The following is a 17,094-nucleotide window of genomic DNA, read 5'->3' as shown; positions in this document are numbered from 1 at the left end:
AAGGTTCCCGAAAATGCTCCCTGTCCAGAGGTTCCTTGCCCCCCAACCCCCAGCCTGGCCCTCCTGGAAAGAACCGGGGTGGGATCAGGCATGGAAGGCAATGACCACCAGACCTTCAGCAAAACCAAGGGGTTAGTCCCAGAAGGAGTGGGGACACCCTACACAGACTAAGGGAAAACAGGCTAAAAACAGACAGGAACTGACTGTCAGCCAGTAGTGGACCCACCACAAACCCAGGCTTGCAGAGGCCGAGACCCTCCAGACAAGGCACCAGGAGTGACTGGCAAGAAGATTCTCTCTTCCCACTCCTCTCAACTCCCAACAGTGCTGAGATAACATCCACTGCTGCAGAGGGAAACAGGGCTCAGCCAGGGCCAAGACAGGCCAGACACTTGCATTCTACCCCTGCACATTGAGAAAATAACCAGACCCCAAGGGGCTGAAGTGCTGCAGCCGAGAGCATCAAGGTCTTGATCCTCCCAGGCAAGACAAAGGGGCAGCTGCACTTTGCAGCTGAAGGTGCTTGTGGCTGCACAGAGCTGGAATATGCATTAAAAAGCAGGAATATCAAGGTGTGCTCCAGGCACTAGGATGGGAGCAGACGGCTCAGAGTGGCCTTGGATAGCCCTTCAAGACAGCTCCTACCTGCCTGGCTCCCAGGAGCAGGCGTATGGACAAAGTCCAGCACTCCAAAGGCTGCCAGGCAAAGGAGGGGAGAGGCAAGGAGCTGGAATTTCAGCAGGAGACACAGCACCACGTGAGAGCTCCTGCAGCTGCAGCAAGACAGGAGGACAACACATGTCCAACATGTTCCCAGCACTGACAGCCCCCATCCCTGTCCCCTGCCATCTCCAAGATAAAACAGGTGCCTGGAGCTCACTTTTCCAGTCCTGTCCTTCCCCAGATGCAAACCTCACTGAGTCTGCAGGTCAGAGCTGGTCTGCAACATACTTCAAAGGTCCCAACTGCAGGACCAGCAGCATCCCTCCCTGCTGAGGGAATCAGCATGGATCTGTCTATACCCACATTTTATCTGCCATTTTTCCTTCATCAGAGTCAGCCTGTAAGGCCTGGGACCAGCACGATTCCTGTGAGTGATGTGAACTTCCAGCTCCATGAAAGCAGCCAGCAAGTCACTCCACCCCAAACCGACCCCTCTTGGATGGAAACCACCTCTGGAAACCCAACCATGCCACGGCAATCACAGCTTCTAATTTGTGAGCCTGCAAAGTGTCCCCTGCCCATCGCCCACCCAGCAGGGCTGGAGGGGGCACTATGAACAGCCCCACACACCCACTGATGGCACTTTGCAAAACACCCAGCTGAGCAACGACGGGAGCAAACGCAAAACGGAGCCAAAGGACAAGTGTTGTCTGTGGGTTTGGAAATGCCTCCCCTTCCCACAGCCAGCCTCTCACTACTCACCGTGGGAGGCCATGCACGGACCCTAAGAACTGGGGTCCCCAGACTCCTTCTGCACCGAGGCAAGTTGGGGAGCTCACTGTGGGCACACATTCCATCCCAAGGGATGCATTTAGCTCGGTGCTGAGCGGGACCCTTGCACTGAGCGCTCCTCCCCCATGACCTGCTCCAAAACTCAGACTGGTTCCTGCTTCACACGCAGCCCCCCAGCAGTTACCAGCCAGACCTCCACACGAAGCCCCGAAATACCCCCCCTCCCGGCTGGGATTTTGCTCCATCTGTTTGCTCTCCCTCTCCCCAATTGCCATAGTAACCCTGCACAAAGCGCCTTCTGTGCCGCCGGCTCCCCTGGCATCGCGGCCGCGGGTGACTCACGGGGCAGGACCAGGGTCCAGGGGCTCCCGGAGCCAGGCGGCCCACAGGCGTCAGCCCTTCCTCAGTCAGCCCTTCCTCAGCCCCGTCTGCAAGAGGAGGGAGCTGGGAGCACTGTTTGCTGGAGCCCAAGCTCGCAGGCAGGACGATGTGCAGCATGGGTTAGAGGGGCAGCAAGGGGCTTGGAGAATCCCTGTCCCAAACCCCCTGCTCTGTACAGGAGAGTCATTCAGTGCCTCTGTGCATTGCCATGAACTCTCCTCCAACAGGGGCCCTGCACATCAGCCCGTTTCCCTGTGCCCCCAAACTACTATCCTTGCCTTCCCATTACTGTACCACTGGCATCAGTGACCACCTCCTTCCCACCCCATCCAGCCTAGCCCAAAAAAGTATTCCCTAGCTCCAACCTGAAAAACCACTGATTAAACTGGAGGTATTCCACCACCACTCCCAGGCTCTGCCAGGGCCACCTACGTTGGCGGAAAACCCAGCTCAGCCCATGCCTGCAGGAATAAAGTCACCCTGGATGCTGCCCTGCAGCCAGGGAGCTGAGGCAGAGATTGGATTTGCCTGTTACGGCTCTCCCAAAATTTGTCATGAGATTTCCAGCCCCTGTAGCCTGGTCTGAACTCCTTCTTGCTGAAGCTTCTTCCACTGCTTGCAGCACTAGTGCCTCTACAGCCCCCTCAGGGAAAGCCCATGCCCTGTTTGGGTGAACGAGAGTGGAGGGAAGGAAAAAAAAAAAAAGGATAAAAAGGAAAAAAAGGAGAAGCAGAAAGGCAGCGGGATGGGCATGACATGACCCTGCAATTCAAGCTCTTCAGTCCCAGGGCAGCATTTGCTTTTAGCCCCCGCAGGCAGCTGCTGTCAGCTCCTTCCCACCGGCGAGGCTCACCCAGCACTGTCTCTCTCACATTTGGGATCCCAGCAGGGTCAGTGCAGGAGGAATTGCTAGAATGTGCACAACTGCTTAGGACACCTGAAAACCCTGGGAACACTCCAGTTTCCCAAGGTTCTTACAAGAGGGGTGTCTGCAAGCACAGAGCACGGCTCCTCTCAGAAGATCCCTCCAGCAGGAGGAGGCGATCTGGGGACATGTCACAGTTATCCCTGCAAGCCCCAGGGCTCTGCTGCCAGCCCAGAGCCCATGGGATGGCAGGGCACTGCTCTGGGCAGTGGAAGAGGCTGCTGGCTGTGGACACACACGGCACAGCACCCTGCACTGAGGGCAGGGGAAAATTAGCTGACAAAAGTTCCTGGTGCAGACGAAATTGCAACCCACGTGATGCTGCAGGCACTAACTGCATCCTTTATGCTAAGAAAGGAACCATTTCCTCCTAAAGAGAGAAAAAAAAAAAAAAGCCTACCAATTTTTTTTCTCATGCTATAACCTCCACCAGTCAAGAACCCCCACAGACACTTCCTGGAACTGCTTAATTCTACACCGGAATCCTCATCTTTGCCACCACCAACTTCAGCCCGATTAAGTTGCACCTCTCCCCGGGAGGTTTATCCTTCCCACTCAGCTGGCGTGGGCGGAGAGAAAGGAGCAGGACAATCTAAAGAACTGCAAATAAAACTATTTGCCTGAGTCGACCTTTGAAATTAAACCTCTTTGCTGCCTCCCCGGGGCTCTGGTTGCAGCCCCAGGTGAAGTCGGAGGCTGCTCTGAGAGCTGCACCGCTTTGTTAGTGCTGGGGGAAATGTTTGGGATGCATCCCGGTTCTCCTCGATCCGAGGAGGAGAGTCAAATGCCATGGATAAGGCAGAAGGTTGGAGGGTGGATCCCTGCCCTGCTGCAAAGAAAGAGCTGGAACCAAAAAGCATCAAGAGAAAAAAAAAAAAAGAATAAAGACATTTGAGGCAGGGTGCAAAGCAGAGAGGGGAATTTGGGTGCTTGGTCATGAGAGCCAGCTCCTCACAGGCACACTTTGTGCTATTTTCCACTGTTGAGAGTGGAAAAAGCTGCCTGTGGAAGTGGAAAAAGGGCTCTCAACCTGCTGAAAGCCATCACTCATCAGCCCGCCGAGGTCCCGCTGCAGAGGGGCTCAGGCGGGTCATCGCCGCCCCGCGCTCCTCACTTCTGCAAAAACTGCCAGCAAGGAGAAGGAAAAAATCACGCTGCAGAAAAAGCCCCTTGCAGCCCTAAAACAACCTGTCAGCCTGTGCTGAATCAGAGCTCCTGACTGCCGGGGTCATGGGCACCCACTTTTCCCATGCAACAGGCTTTTTAGTACGGGACAAGCATGCAAGAGCCTCTGGAAAACCCTGCGTCCCAGGAATGCAGCTCAAACCGGAGCCAGGAGCCAGCTTCACCCTCTGCATATTTTCCTTCAGACATGCTAGATTTGTATTTATTTTATACTTTTTTTCTACAATTAAGACACCAGAGTTTTAATCCCACACAAAACATGCAAGCTTCCAGTGCTTTAAAAATAGATCCCCAGCTGCAAACTCCGGCCCCCCGCCCAAGCAAGGAGAAAGCAACAAAACCGCATGGATTGACCCCAAAAAGTTACACAGCCTCTTTTAGCACCAAAACCAGCCCTCTGCTCTCCCCCACCACGTGTTTTGGAAATTGCAACATCTACCTTGCTTCTTGTCCATGGTTTCCCAGAAATGAAGAGCAGCGCTGGCACGCCTGGCAGAAGAGAGGGATGGGGGCGGACTGGCGGAGGGAGGGGAAAAAATTCCCCGCAGGATCCAGCACACAGCACTTCTTGCAAGCACTGATGATTCTTTTCAGTGGGAATGCATGGCCCCAAGCACTCGCTGGCTTCACGCAGCTCCCCTTGCCCGCTGTCCCCAGCTCCCGGCGGTCCCCAAGGCTGGGAGCAGCAGTGGAAGCAATTGGGGGGAGCCAGGGAAGGTAGAGCCGCGTTCCCTCATCGGCAGCTGCCGAGGTTGGCCGGACTCGGCTCCGATTACCCTTGAAAGCTCAACAGTTGTAAAAACTGCAGCAGTGAAATAGCAGGTGACGTCAACAGGAAACTGGTGGGGAGCCAGCTCCAGCTCCGGGAGCCACTGAAGCGCTGGGTTGCCACAGTGCATCCCGGTGGGACACGTTTTCTTCTGACAAACTGAGTCACTCAAACCCAGCCTGCAGGCCCAGGCATCCCACCAGAGCGACCCTTGCCCCGGGACAGCCCTGGCACCAGCCAGCAGAGCAGAGCAGAGCAGAGCAGAGCCCACGCTCGCTGGTTTGGGCACCAGAGGGGGTGCCGGGATGGAAAGAGGTCACATTTCGTTGTGCTGCAGGTGACACGTTAATTGCTCTGCCACTAACAACTATTACCACAACAAATAGTAGAAATATTGTTCCATGACAATACCGGCACGGGGCTTAGCAGCTATTCCAGGGTGACAACCGAGACGGCATCTCTGGTGGCAAAATATAAATCGCTGCATGGATTTGGGTGGGAAATAGCAGGGGAGAGTGGGGGAATAAAAGCATTCCTTTCTCTGCAAACACGTGCAAGAAAAGCTGTGGCAAAGTGTCGCTGCTCTTCCCCTTTTCCTTAGAACCAGCCCAGCAGAAGCCAGAGCTGTCATTCCTGATCAAAGCCAGGCTCAGCTTTGACAGGCTGCAGTTTTGTTTTCGATTTCCCTGACAGCCTGGAGGGGAAGATACTGTACCAGCTTCTTTACCTTGCACTAATTATAGAAAATCTGCTGGTGCTTTGCTCCTGAGCTCTCTCCCAACTCCAGGCTGTGCTGGGCCATGCACATTTGCAAGCTGAAAAGTCAGAGGTCAAGGTAAATGCACATACCAACATAATGAGTGGCTCTAATTTTAAATAGTGTTTATGTAAGCCCCAGAAGGACTGCGGAAGGTATTTTCTCAGGCTCATTTCCACTCCCAGGGTATAGTTTCAGGCACAGATCATCAGCACATAAAGGATGCTGACGCAGGAGCTGCTGTTGCAGATGGCACTGAGAGCCACCAGCACCCATCCCTGGCACTACCGGGGAGAGCGATGCTGTGTTGTCCTCCCATCACAAACCCTCTTAGCAGCTATTTCCCCCTTTCCCAGACATAGACACTCCAGGGATCTTCACAGACACCCACAGAGTCAGAGCTGCTTTGGAGCAGAAAGTCCCTAACCCAGCAGGTGGGATGGGAAAGACAATTTCCTTTGAATTAGTCCTGCTGGGTTTCAGTGCCCGAGGACTAGAGGTGGTGTAGAGCAGAGCTTCCCAACATCTCAAAAGCATCTTAAAAAACAAACAAACAAACAAAAGAAACGAAAACAAGCCCAAGCATCCTTTCAAGTCTCACCATTGCTAGCTCTTTCAAAAGTTTGCCAGCACAGTAGGAATTGCCCGGCCTTAAAAAACGCTTATCTTTTGCCATTAATCATCCAATCCTTTACAGGCCACGGGTAATCCCGGAGGAGCAAAAAGCAGTGGGTGTTTCACTGGCATTAATGAAGCCTCCCCATACCTCAGTGCTGGGATGTCATCCTGTGATGGGTGAGGGAAGCTGGGGGAGCAAGTCCTGCCATGGGGAGAAGTCAGGCACTCGCCACAGGGTCTGGCACACCCTGGCAGAGCCAGGGACAAGGATGGCTCCCATCCCTCCCAGTAGCCTCCTGCCAGTGGGCTGGCTTGAATAAGTGGAAGAGCACACCCTTAAAAACAGCAATGAGCTCAAACAGTGCCCTGCCAGCACCGGGCCCCTCTCCCCACCCTTCCCCTGCACACAGGCAGCCTCTCCTGAGGTAACTTTGGTTAGGGCCAGGTCACCACCTCAGCCAGGGACCGGGGATGGGGATGAGCTGCTTTGCCATGAGCAGCAAAAGAGAAATGTCCCATTTGGTGTTGGAAAGGAGCTTTTTGTGGGCATTTTTGGGATTGAGCACAAAATGGATGACTTCACCTGTCCTGAAAGAAGAGCCAGTGGCTAACCAGGGAGAGGAGATGATTTTCACAGAATACCTCACGCCCTTTATCAGAGAAGAGCCCATGGACCAGCTGGCTGCACTGTCCTAGCACCACACTGCCTGATGCCCACCACATCTCACCATCCATCTGGGAACTGCAGCAGCTTTCCTGACCAAGCCTGTAATGCAGCCACTGCCCTAAGCTTAGGATGCACTCGCCTTTCCACATACAAGGCACACATCCCATGGGAAAGCCCCACGTGCCCAAGCCGTGCACGGGACACTCAGCCTGGAAACTCAGCAGCTCTGTTTTAAAATAGAGCCTTTGAAGCGAATCCAACGGGAAAGGGAACAGGGTTATCTCTCTCACCCCCTCAGACGGTGTTTGGGGGACAGTCACTCACAACACCACGCAGGACTCGTGCCCCCCAGCAGAGCAGGATGTCACACCAACAGTGCCACCAGGGCTGGGTGAGACTGATGCAAGGCAGAAGGGTGCAACCTCCCAGTGCCCAGTGAGGGATATGGGGACAGGCAAAGCCACCGACAGCCAGAGCCAACATTGGCACGGCCACCTCTGGGGCTCACAGCCACACCCAGGCTCTGTGCACGGGACAGATAACGAGGCCTGAGCTGCAGCTCCGGGAGGATGTCACCGCCCAGCCACATTCCAGCTGTATTTTTAGGTTACCTGCACAGCCCCAAGGGCTGGAAAAAACGTTTGATCCTGTGTTTTGTCCCCACGTGGCAGACTGCTCTCCTCCAGCCCCGTGATGGAGCACATGGATTCCACCCCAAGAAACCACACGTGACCAGAGGTCAGACTCCCTTCTGAAAAGCCCTGTCTGGCTGACACTCACACGGTGACTTTACAGGACTCGTCACATACACAGTGAGAATTGTGATGCTTTACACCAGAGCTTGTGCAAAACCCCTCTGCAAAGGTGGTGACAGTCACAGGGGCACCGAGACAGAGTGTGGGCACAGCATCCTCTGGGAGCAGAGCCACAGGCCTGGACACTGCCTCCTTTGCATCCACTGCTCCAGCTGAACTTTCCCAAAAAAAGAAAGCAACAGCTGAGGCTGCACCCCCTCAAAGCTCAGCTGCAGTGCAATGGCAATGTGGACACACCAGGAGTAGGCTGGGGGCAGTGGGGAAAAATGCTTGGGATGGGTAATTAACCCAACCTATGGATCATCAGGAGTCATGGAGCTGGGCAGCACAGGGGCACAAATGGCCAGTGTGAAACCCTCAGCCACCAACCACCTCGTGGGACCAGCACAGACTGTACCCAGTCGGCTGCAGACACTGGAGTGTCACCACGAGACAAAGGTCTGGAAGGAATCCCAGCCTCAGATGCTGGGACTGTGAGGAGAAGGCAAAGGAGACAATGCTTAGAGAAAAGCAATGAGCACACTATTAAAAGAGAAGAAAAAAAAAAAAAAGAGAAAAAGGAAGAGGCAGAACACCGACACCTGTTCTGATCTCCCTGCCAGCAGGTACCCAGCCCTTCCCAGAGCATCACTCCTCCCTTTCATTTCTCACCCCAGAGGCAAAGCCATGAAAAAAAATAAAATCTGCTTGTAACTGCTGTGACCGTCTGGTGACAGTTTTCTGATGGGAAAGAAAACTCAAACCGCTCTTGGAATAGATCAGCTTGACAGGAGGCACAGTGGGAAAGGAATAAGAGTCATTTGACTTTGTAACTGTCAGCAGTAACTCAACTCCAGAGTCAATAGTCACTTTTTCTATCCAAACTGGCGTAATTCAAGTACTTCCAGGTGTCCCCAAAACCTTGTAAACTTGTCAAGAAAGCAAAGTATTCCCCTCTCTGCTTTTAAGGCAATTCTTAAAAAAAAAAAAAAAAAGAAAAAATAGATTTCTACCATCCTCCCTCCAATTTACTTTGGGCAGGGACAGAGTGATTTCATCTCTGCAAATGATGTAAGACAGAGCAGGCACTTGCTCTGAAAACAGAATTTATGGAAGGGGGAGAAAAACCCCAAGGAAAGCCTTGATGTCCACAGCTTCCTGGTCCAGAGAGCAGAAACAAGAGAATGACCCAGGTGCTTCCCTGGTCCAGAGGCTTCAGGCAGGACTCTCAAGACCAGCATCTGTGCTGGGGAATGGGGCAGGCAGCTGCTCAGAAGGTTCACAGTGACATTATCCCTCTGGGACCTGGAGCACTTCCCTGCTCCCAGGATGCCACCACAGCTCGAGTGGACAAAACCTGTGCATCTTCAGAGGAAAACCTCTGATCTCCAGCACTGACCTGGCACCACCTCTCTGGGGTGCAGGAGCAGGGAAAACCTTTGGTTATTTCCTTTGGAGCAAGGTGCTGATCTGGCAGCTTGTGGAAAACAGCAAGTTTTGTGCTGGAGCATTTTCAATGCCATCCCTCTTCCCTGCCTCTCTCACCCTGTCCCTCTCTGCTCCAGGAAACCAGGCAGAAGACAAAAGATGCAAAGGGCTCATCCTACCAGAGGGCTGGGGCAAAACAGACACAGCCACCTGGAGACTTCAGAGAGAAAAAGCCACCCCATCAGGAGGTGAATGGGGAGCCAGGATGCTGCCCCAGGCTTGGATGAGGCAGAGGGCTCTCCCCAGGCTGAGAGCATCCAGGGAATACTGAGATTTGTCCAATTCCCCTCAGGCCACTGCTCAGCCTTATCTCCATGTAAAGCCTGTTACTGCACTCCAACCTCAGCACCCAGCCAAAAAGCACCAGTCAACCACTAATGATGTTCCCAAGTCAAGAGGTGGCAGGTGAGCCCTTTGGTCCCTGTGACCTGCTTGCAATGGGGGCTGCAAGTAAGGGCTGATGTAGAAAGGGGAGAGCTGGCTCCTAAAACCCCCAGGAGAGCTCAGCCCAGCCAGCCAGACCTGCAGCCTCTTTCCCTGGCATCAACCACACCAGCCCTACCTCCTGCACTGGGTACCTCCCATCGCTGTTCCTCTGCCCCAGAGGACAGACTACATCCACATTCCCAGAACAAATCCCACATCCAGCTGGTCCATGAGGTCAGCTCCTGCTGCTCACTGGTTTAGGAAGATTTTATACACACACACACACATATATATATAATCTCCTACACTGATAGACACACAGGTAGATAAGCACATACTTGTTAAACTCCACATTTTGCAGAAATCACCTGCGAACATTTTTCTCCTTTGTTCCTCCACACTCTTCGCTGCAAAGCTTAAAAAAAAAAGCTCAAAAAAAAAAAAATCCTCCCCCTAATTAAAGGCTGGGCCACCGGGCACACTGACAGCCCCACTGCCCAGCATCACCCTGCCCCGCCCCACATCCGCAGGCTCTTATCAGAGGCTGTACCAGCTCTGCGTGGGGAAAACACCTATTTTGCGGTGGATTTGCCCAGTGCCCACAGGGCAGCTTTGATTCATGCCGGGGAAAAGCAGGGGCTCCACAGGAAACGTGCCCACAGCTCGGTGGCGTTTCGCCACCAGGGTTCCCACGTGGCCCCGGCAGGAAGGGCAGAGCCTCACTCTGCTGCTGCCTTTGGGTGGGATTTATCTTCTTTCCCCTCCTTTTGTCGCTCTCTCATATCCACCTATCACACCACAATTTTTCTGATGTTCAGGGAAGTGAGTGTTGCAGGCCTTTCCTAGTAAAGTCGGATTAAAGAGATGTCACTCTGTCCCAGGAAGGCAGAAGTCTCTGCAGACAGGCTGATCCCGATGCATCCGGCTCCTGTCCTGGCCCAGGAGCTGACAGGCAGTGACTCAGTGCAGTTCAGCCTGCAGCACTTGTGGGGCACGCTCGGGGCTTCCAAGAACTGTTTCCATTTAAATAAGAAGTGATCAATTCTTGAAAATCCCCTCTATCCCGGAAGGGCGAGCCTCACATCCGTGTTTTGGGGAAAGGAGCAGCGTGACATGTGGAGAGGAGCTGGAAGGAGACGTGTGAAACATCAAACCTGTCTGAGATGAAGGGAAGCCCAGGCTGGCTCCCGTCCCTGGGACGGTTACACACGGTTTCCCTCGCTGAGGTGAGACTGTAAAGCCCCACGGGGAAACCCACAGTTACCAAACATGAGATTCTTTGTGGATCCAGAATTAAGGGTAAACACTTGCAGCTGCCTGGAATGTGCACAAAGACATCACACGCACAGGGGAGCTGCTGGAGGAAAAGCTGAGTGGTTTTCTAGCACCTTAGCAAAGCACACACAAGGCTGATAAAGAGTTTAAATTGCAAATTCACCCACAATTTCTGCCTGGTGATTTCTTCACTCTCACCACCCAAGGTGCCCTTCAAGAAACCAGGCAGGGACAGGTGTAACTAATATCTGCAAAAAGCTGCTCTTGGGCAAGAAAGCAGTGTCTGCAGAGCAGAAGAGGCAGAAAAGCCACATCACAGCCCTGCAGGTATCCTGGGCTCTGAGGACAATCCCAGCCCTGGCAGTGCCAGCCATCCTCTGGCATCTGGTGCTCACCACTGATGCTCAAGGACGATGCTCACAGCCAAACAACCACAGAGATAACCAAAAATCTGGAGGAAATGGGCTGCAGATGCTAACAAAGAGTAGACACTGGGAGCTGTAAAAGAAGATCTAAACCACCCACCACATCCCTCTTTTTAAAAGCAGTGTGGAGCTGCTTCCAGACTTAAGGGAAACCGCCAAAGAGAGAAACAGAGCACAGTGTAGAGGCTGGTACAGGTCCAGGCTGGTCCCCCAGCAGCATCACCACCCACCTCCCACCCACCAGCACCTTCATCCTCTTTCTGCACCATTACATCAGTTTTTCTGACCACCAAGCTCCTGCCCATGGGGATGGCTGCCAGCTGGGAGCACCGTGGGTGAAACAGTGCAGATCTGGCAGAGAGTGGATGATTTTAGTTGTGGGGAGACCAGTGAAACCTCAGAAGTCAGCTGAGCCCACGTGCACACACACAGAAGTGTCTCACACTGCCCTGCCCTGTGCTGGCAGGGATTCTCTGGGTGCAGGTATGGGGTTATACAAACAGGCATGTGGGGCTGGGCCTGTCATCTACCCCTGAGCACCTCTCAGAGGTGTTTGGAAGATGACAAAGAGCAGCCAAAGCCACGTATCAGCACGAGATCATCTCATCTTTGGCTCAGATGCAAGTTGGCAGCGTGTCAGGAGAGAAACCAAGCGGTCTGCAGCGGCGGGGGATTTTTAACTATGCAGAGCAGCTTTCTTGAAAAGCCTTGACAGTGAGCACATCTGGCTCTCAGCAAAAGAGCCACGTCATTTCTAGTGACGAACTGCAAAGACATCCTCACGTCTTCAGAACAACACACCCCTGCAGCCATGCCCATAACGTCCAGGACTGATTCAGAGGGGCCATCCCGGGGACTGCACTCTTTGCTGCTCCATCATCTCCCTCTCAAGCCTCACCTTTCCCACTTCCACACCAAGTAAACCAAGATCTCCATCCTACGGCAAAAAACGCCTCCACCACACAGTGTATTTGCCCTTCACTCCCTCAAGTAGAAAACAGCCTCCTGCAGGGAGGGTTTGAGTGCAGCAAGAGGGAACATCTGCTCCAGCTGTGCCAAAAGCCCTCCAGCAAGCCAGGTCAGGATGCTGCCATGTCCAAGCTGCTGTTAACACACACCAGTGAAGACATCCATGGCACCCAACCCCTGCAGCACAGGCTGCTGTGTCAACCATCCCCCTGAGGTTCCAGCTAGGAGGGAGTTTATACACACACACACACACCACAGAGCAGTATCTAACTGGCCTGCAAGCCCAGACAAGCTGACACTCCCTAGATAACCTCGTCATCCTCCCCTAAACCACCCCCAGCCCATCCACGTAACCAGCCCTGCGTGTTTGTGATCTGTCAGACACATGACTGTCACCTGCCAAGCCCTGCAGGACAACTTCTTCCCCTCCTGTCCCTCTGCCCTGTACCACTGGTCCCATCCACACCCATCACTGACGGGGGATGTGGCTCTTGGCACCGCCCAAGAGATGCCAGCAGGACCCCATCCCAGCTGCAGGGATTTATGCATTCCCTACTGGAAACCTCCAAGACCTTTCTGAATGAAACACAGTCATTAAAAGCAGCTTTTAAGTTTCCTAAAAGGCACTGTCACAGCAGGAGATGAGGCAGCACGGACAAACATCCTCGATAAGGGGCACTCGGTGTCCCACAGACAGATCCCAGGGAGAAGAGGGTCCAAGCACCACCATCATCCCCAGAGAGCATCAGCAGATACAAGCAGTTCAGCTGATGTCAGTGCCAAACCACAGCTAAGGTTAACAGCCTCTGATGGGAAATTACTTGTGCTGAGCTCTCCGGAGGTTTCTTCCTTTCCAAAACCAGATTTTATTTTGGCGGTGGTGCACGGAGAGGAAGGGTGAATGCTCTGCAAACAACTTCTGGTAAGTGCTGTCTCCTCCTCATCCTGCCTCCTCTTACACTCAAGTAAGATTTTTTTAATGGAAATTTATCTTTAAAAAAAAAATAATTTCAGTTGAGGCGATGAAATTAAGGCTTAGAACTGTGGACAGACTGACTCAGCAGTGCCCCTCCCTGAGCACAGGGGGGCAGGAGGATGGAGACTGTGGCAGCCTGGTGGGTGCTGGAAAGGGTCCACCTCCTTTCCACCTTCACCCCACTGCAGGTCCAGAATCTCCCACAGCATGAGGCAACGATTCTTTTCCTTCCCTACCTGCTGGGATCACGAGACCCTCAAACCCTGCCCTTCCCCTTAGCCACACTATAACCCACCAGATGCTGCACCTACAGCAACTCTGTTCCAGACAGGGAAGAAGCTGCAAGAGAAAGGAGCAGGCAGGGAGCTCTGTCCCAGCTCCAGAAAAGAGAGCAGACTCAGACCCACTGCAAACAAGGCACCACTGTGATATCTGAAATCACTGCAGTTGTGCCCAGTAATTCCAGTGTTCCTTGGGGCAATGAACAATGGGACTCACAATGCTGCCACAGCACCAGTGCAGCATCGACCCAAGCAGAGGATGGGCTGTGGGGAGATGGAATATCTCCCAGGTGGAAAAAAACAACAAAAACTTCCAGTTTCCACCATAAAAAAAAAAAAAAAATCTTCTCTGCCCTCTCCCCCCCTCAAAATCCCTGACTAACACTTGACCTGTGCTACAGAGTTTGTCAGCAAGAGGCAGTGGGTACATCCAGTTCCATATGTACCCACAAGCCATCCTGAGTCACGGCAGTAAAACCCCAAACTTTTTGTTGATAGAGCAAAATCACCTCCCCAGCCAACACAAGTTCCTCTCCCAGCTCTTTCCCCAGGAAACAGCCAGCCCAGGCTGTGCCTTATTAACACCAGCAAAAACCATCTTCCAACCATCTTCCGTCCAAAAACCCACAGAGCCCCACATCTGGAAAGGTGGCATTTGGGGTCATAAAAAAAAAAAAAAAAATCACCAGAAAGCTGCTCCCATTCCCAGGCACCCAAAGGGAACATCTACAAAGCACAGGTGAGGCTCCTCCAGCAACAGCCACCTTTGCAAACAAACTCCAGCTCAGCCCTGGACTGCAGCTCAGAGCTGGCAAATAAAAGCAGCAGCTTTCAGGGAGAAGCATTATCAACTGAAAAAAAAAAAAAAAAGAAAAAAAATACCCACAGAGAAGCATCCCTCCAGGGAGGGAAACTGATTGCTGAGGCACTGCTAAATATTTATCACATCCAACATGATATTTTCCAGGCGCCCACCGTTATGCCGGGAGAAAGCACGAGGAGGAGGGCAGGAGCAAAGCGCTGTGTTCTCTCTAGGATCGTTAGAATTAATTGGATTTGAGCTCTGTGATGCTTCAACTGGAATTAAATAAAAACCTGGCTCTGTGGGATCAGAGCTCCTGCCCCTCCAACCACACACACACACCCTGGGGACACCAGGCTGGCGGCCGCTCTGCCCAGACACGACGGGAGCCCAGAGCCAAAATCCTGCTTCTGCAGGTCATGACCCACACGTGTATTTTTGGCAGAACTGCCTTTTTTTGGGGGATGGCAGCAGGAGAAGCATGAATGGCACACAAGACAGTACAGGATTCACAGACTGAATTGCATAACAGTGGTGTGCTCCCACAAAGGGCACAGCCAGGGCACGGCAGGGACACGTCCCCACCACTTATTTACCCACCCAGAATAGATGTGCCACCAGAACAAGCACCAGTTCATCCCCAGGTCCTGGCATTTCCCACTGATGATTTTTCCAAGCCTTAGTGGCAAATGAGAGCTGCCTTCCCAGAGACACGGCCTGGCTCACGCTGGATCCTGATCTCTCTTCCCAGCAACACCTCTATTCCCAGAGGACAATCTTGCTTTTGAATTACTCTGGCTTCAGCAGTGGGTAAGCCCAGGTGAGGTCAAGCAGGTCTTTTCCCTCTAGATCCCATCCACACACCTGCCCTCCCTCCCCACAGCTGCTTTTTCCAGCAAACTCCACGATTTTGGGGGACAGCTCCTGCCTGTCCCTCCAGGAGCAGCTTCCTGAGCATCAGGGGCCACTCAAGTCACAGCCAACAGCCACGGGGAAGGGCACACGGATTTTCACATGCAGGCAGCAGACATGCCTCAAGGCCCAGGGGAAAGGCAACAGCCTGGATTTGTATCCACAGAATCTCAGACTTTGCACCCTCTGCTCTGTTTCTGCACCCACCCAAAGGCTGCAAATTCCCTAAGGCTTCATCTCTTCCTGCTTTAACCTCTTGGATACAACACCCTCCCTTCACAGCATCCACCCACTGAAAGAGGTGCAGACCTTGCTGGAAAATCATGCCCAGGCCCGTGTTGCAAGCTGTGGTTACAGGCTGTGTCCCTTGCAAAGCTCTGCAAGGAGGACACAGGGGCAGCTCAGGAGCTTTGCTCCCAATTCCTTCCCTCAGTAACACCCATTCCAACAGACACAGCTCGAGGGAGCTTTGGTGACCTGAGACATTTTGCATATTTTAGCAAACATCAGCCTCGACAGTGCAAGATAACACGGAACACAAGCGATATTCTCCCACACACCTGATCCTGCAAGATAACTTGGATCACGCAGATAGGAGCAATGGGAAGAGGAAGAAAGCCAAAATCCTCCCTGAGCTCTGCACAAACCCCAGAAGGTGTTTATCTCACGAGGTATGTTAGCACAGAGCAGGCAAAGCCCCGGCCCAGCACCATTCCTGGCCCAGCACCATTCCTGTGGCGCGTGTCACAGCCAGCCACGCACATTCCCAAGAACTCCCGAGGCAGGAGACAACCCCGTGACTAAGCCAAAGTGCCGGCAGGTGAGTTTTGGAAGGCATCTATCATGGGAAGAGCCAACCCAGAGCTTCAACACAACGGCCTCCGTTTACAACCCTGATCAACACGAGGCCGAGAAGAACCAGGAAAGGAAACCCGAGACTGCTCACTGAAATTCCCCAAGGGAAATTAGGGAAATGTAGCTTAAATTCAGGCTAAAAAAGGAGAGGGAGAAGGAGGTGGCACAAGTGCAGTATCCACAGTCCCAGCAGCAGGTGGGACACGCTCAGACCCGTGAGTATCCCTATGTGGCCGCAGGAAAACCCGGAGCACTGGCACTGCTGAGGGAGGTGCAAACCAAGGAGAGGCACAGAGGATGCTGAGCAGGACGAGAGGGGAGGGTTGTGAAGGGGCAGGTGTGTTACACACACTCAGGATGGACCCCTGTGCTGCTGCTGCCCTGATGGAGGCAAAGGAGCTCAGGTCAGACAGGGACTTGGAGCTGCTGGTGCCAGCAGAGCCCGGGCACACTCAGCACACGTGTGACACCTCCAGCAAAGGACGGCGGGATGAATTAAATGAATGAATGAACCAGTTCATCACAACCAACAGCCCTGTGCAGCCAGAAACCCGGGGACACAGAACAGTTCCAAACCTCCTCTGAGGAAAGCGCCGCCTCCCAGGCGCTCCCACAGGCATCACCTTTTGCTGTCAGCCAAACTGCTTCCCCCAAAATCCTCCGGGCCCAGCTCGGGCCTCATCTCCCCCAGGGCACGAGTGGTCCCTGGGCCAGGCTCACCTCGTCCCTCCATCCACACATCCGCTGGTCAGGCACAGGCAGCCAAGGAAAGGTCTGGGCTCAGGCATCCCAGGGAGAGCCCTTTAAGAAGCCCGGTTGATCCCTTCCAACGCGGGACAGCTGGAGGCATGTGCTCCTACCTGTGAGTCAGCAGCTCCGTAAATCGCTGCTGATTCACCCCCTGCTTACACAGCAAACAGGAAACTCAGGTCCACATTCCCTCCGGATAAGACATGGAGCGTTTAAAAGCAGTGAGGGGGGAAAAAAAAAGTCACGCCGCGGTGCGTTCATCTGCTCACATGGCTCCTGACTTCGAGCTTCCAAGTGCATCACTCCCGCAACAGGGAAAACCCCTCAAATTTCATTCCAGTGATAAGAGAGAAGAGGCAGCAGCCGCACTCCGTGTGCTCCCTC

At 53.3% G+C, this 17,094-nt stretch overlaps 1 protein-coding gene across 2 annotated transcripts in view; it reads right to left on the bottom strand.

The window, feature by feature from the left end:
• Window positions 1-17,094, bottom strand: part of MAP2K3 (mitogen-activated protein kinase kinase 3) — a 33,133-nt gene that overhangs the window by 14,900 nt on the left and 1,139 nt on the right. The window contains exon 1 of one of the 2 annotated variants that reach the window (XM_051778449.1): window positions 4,386-4,708. The exons of the other annotated variant lie outside the window; for it this stretch is intronic. Within the exon in view, the coding sequence (XP_051634409.1) occupies window positions 4,386-4,401 (16 nt within the window). The 5' untranslated portion in view covers window positions 4,402-4,708. Of the gene's footprint in view, window positions 1-4,385; window positions 4,709-17,094 lie in introns of those variants that run through there. 2 annotated transcript variants of the gene reach the window in all.

This window comes from Manacus candei, unplaced genomic scaffold, assembly GCF_025592945.1.
Source record: "Manacus candei isolate 608988 ecotype Guabito, Panama unplaced genomic scaffold, ASM2559294v1 h1tg000002l, whole genome shotgun sequence".
Taxonomy (NCBI): Eukaryota; Metazoa; Chordata; class Aves; order Passeriformes; family Pipridae; genus Manacus; species Manacus candei.
Note: the sequence above shows the minus strand (reverse complement) of the source record. Positions and strands in the feature narration are given on the sequence as shown.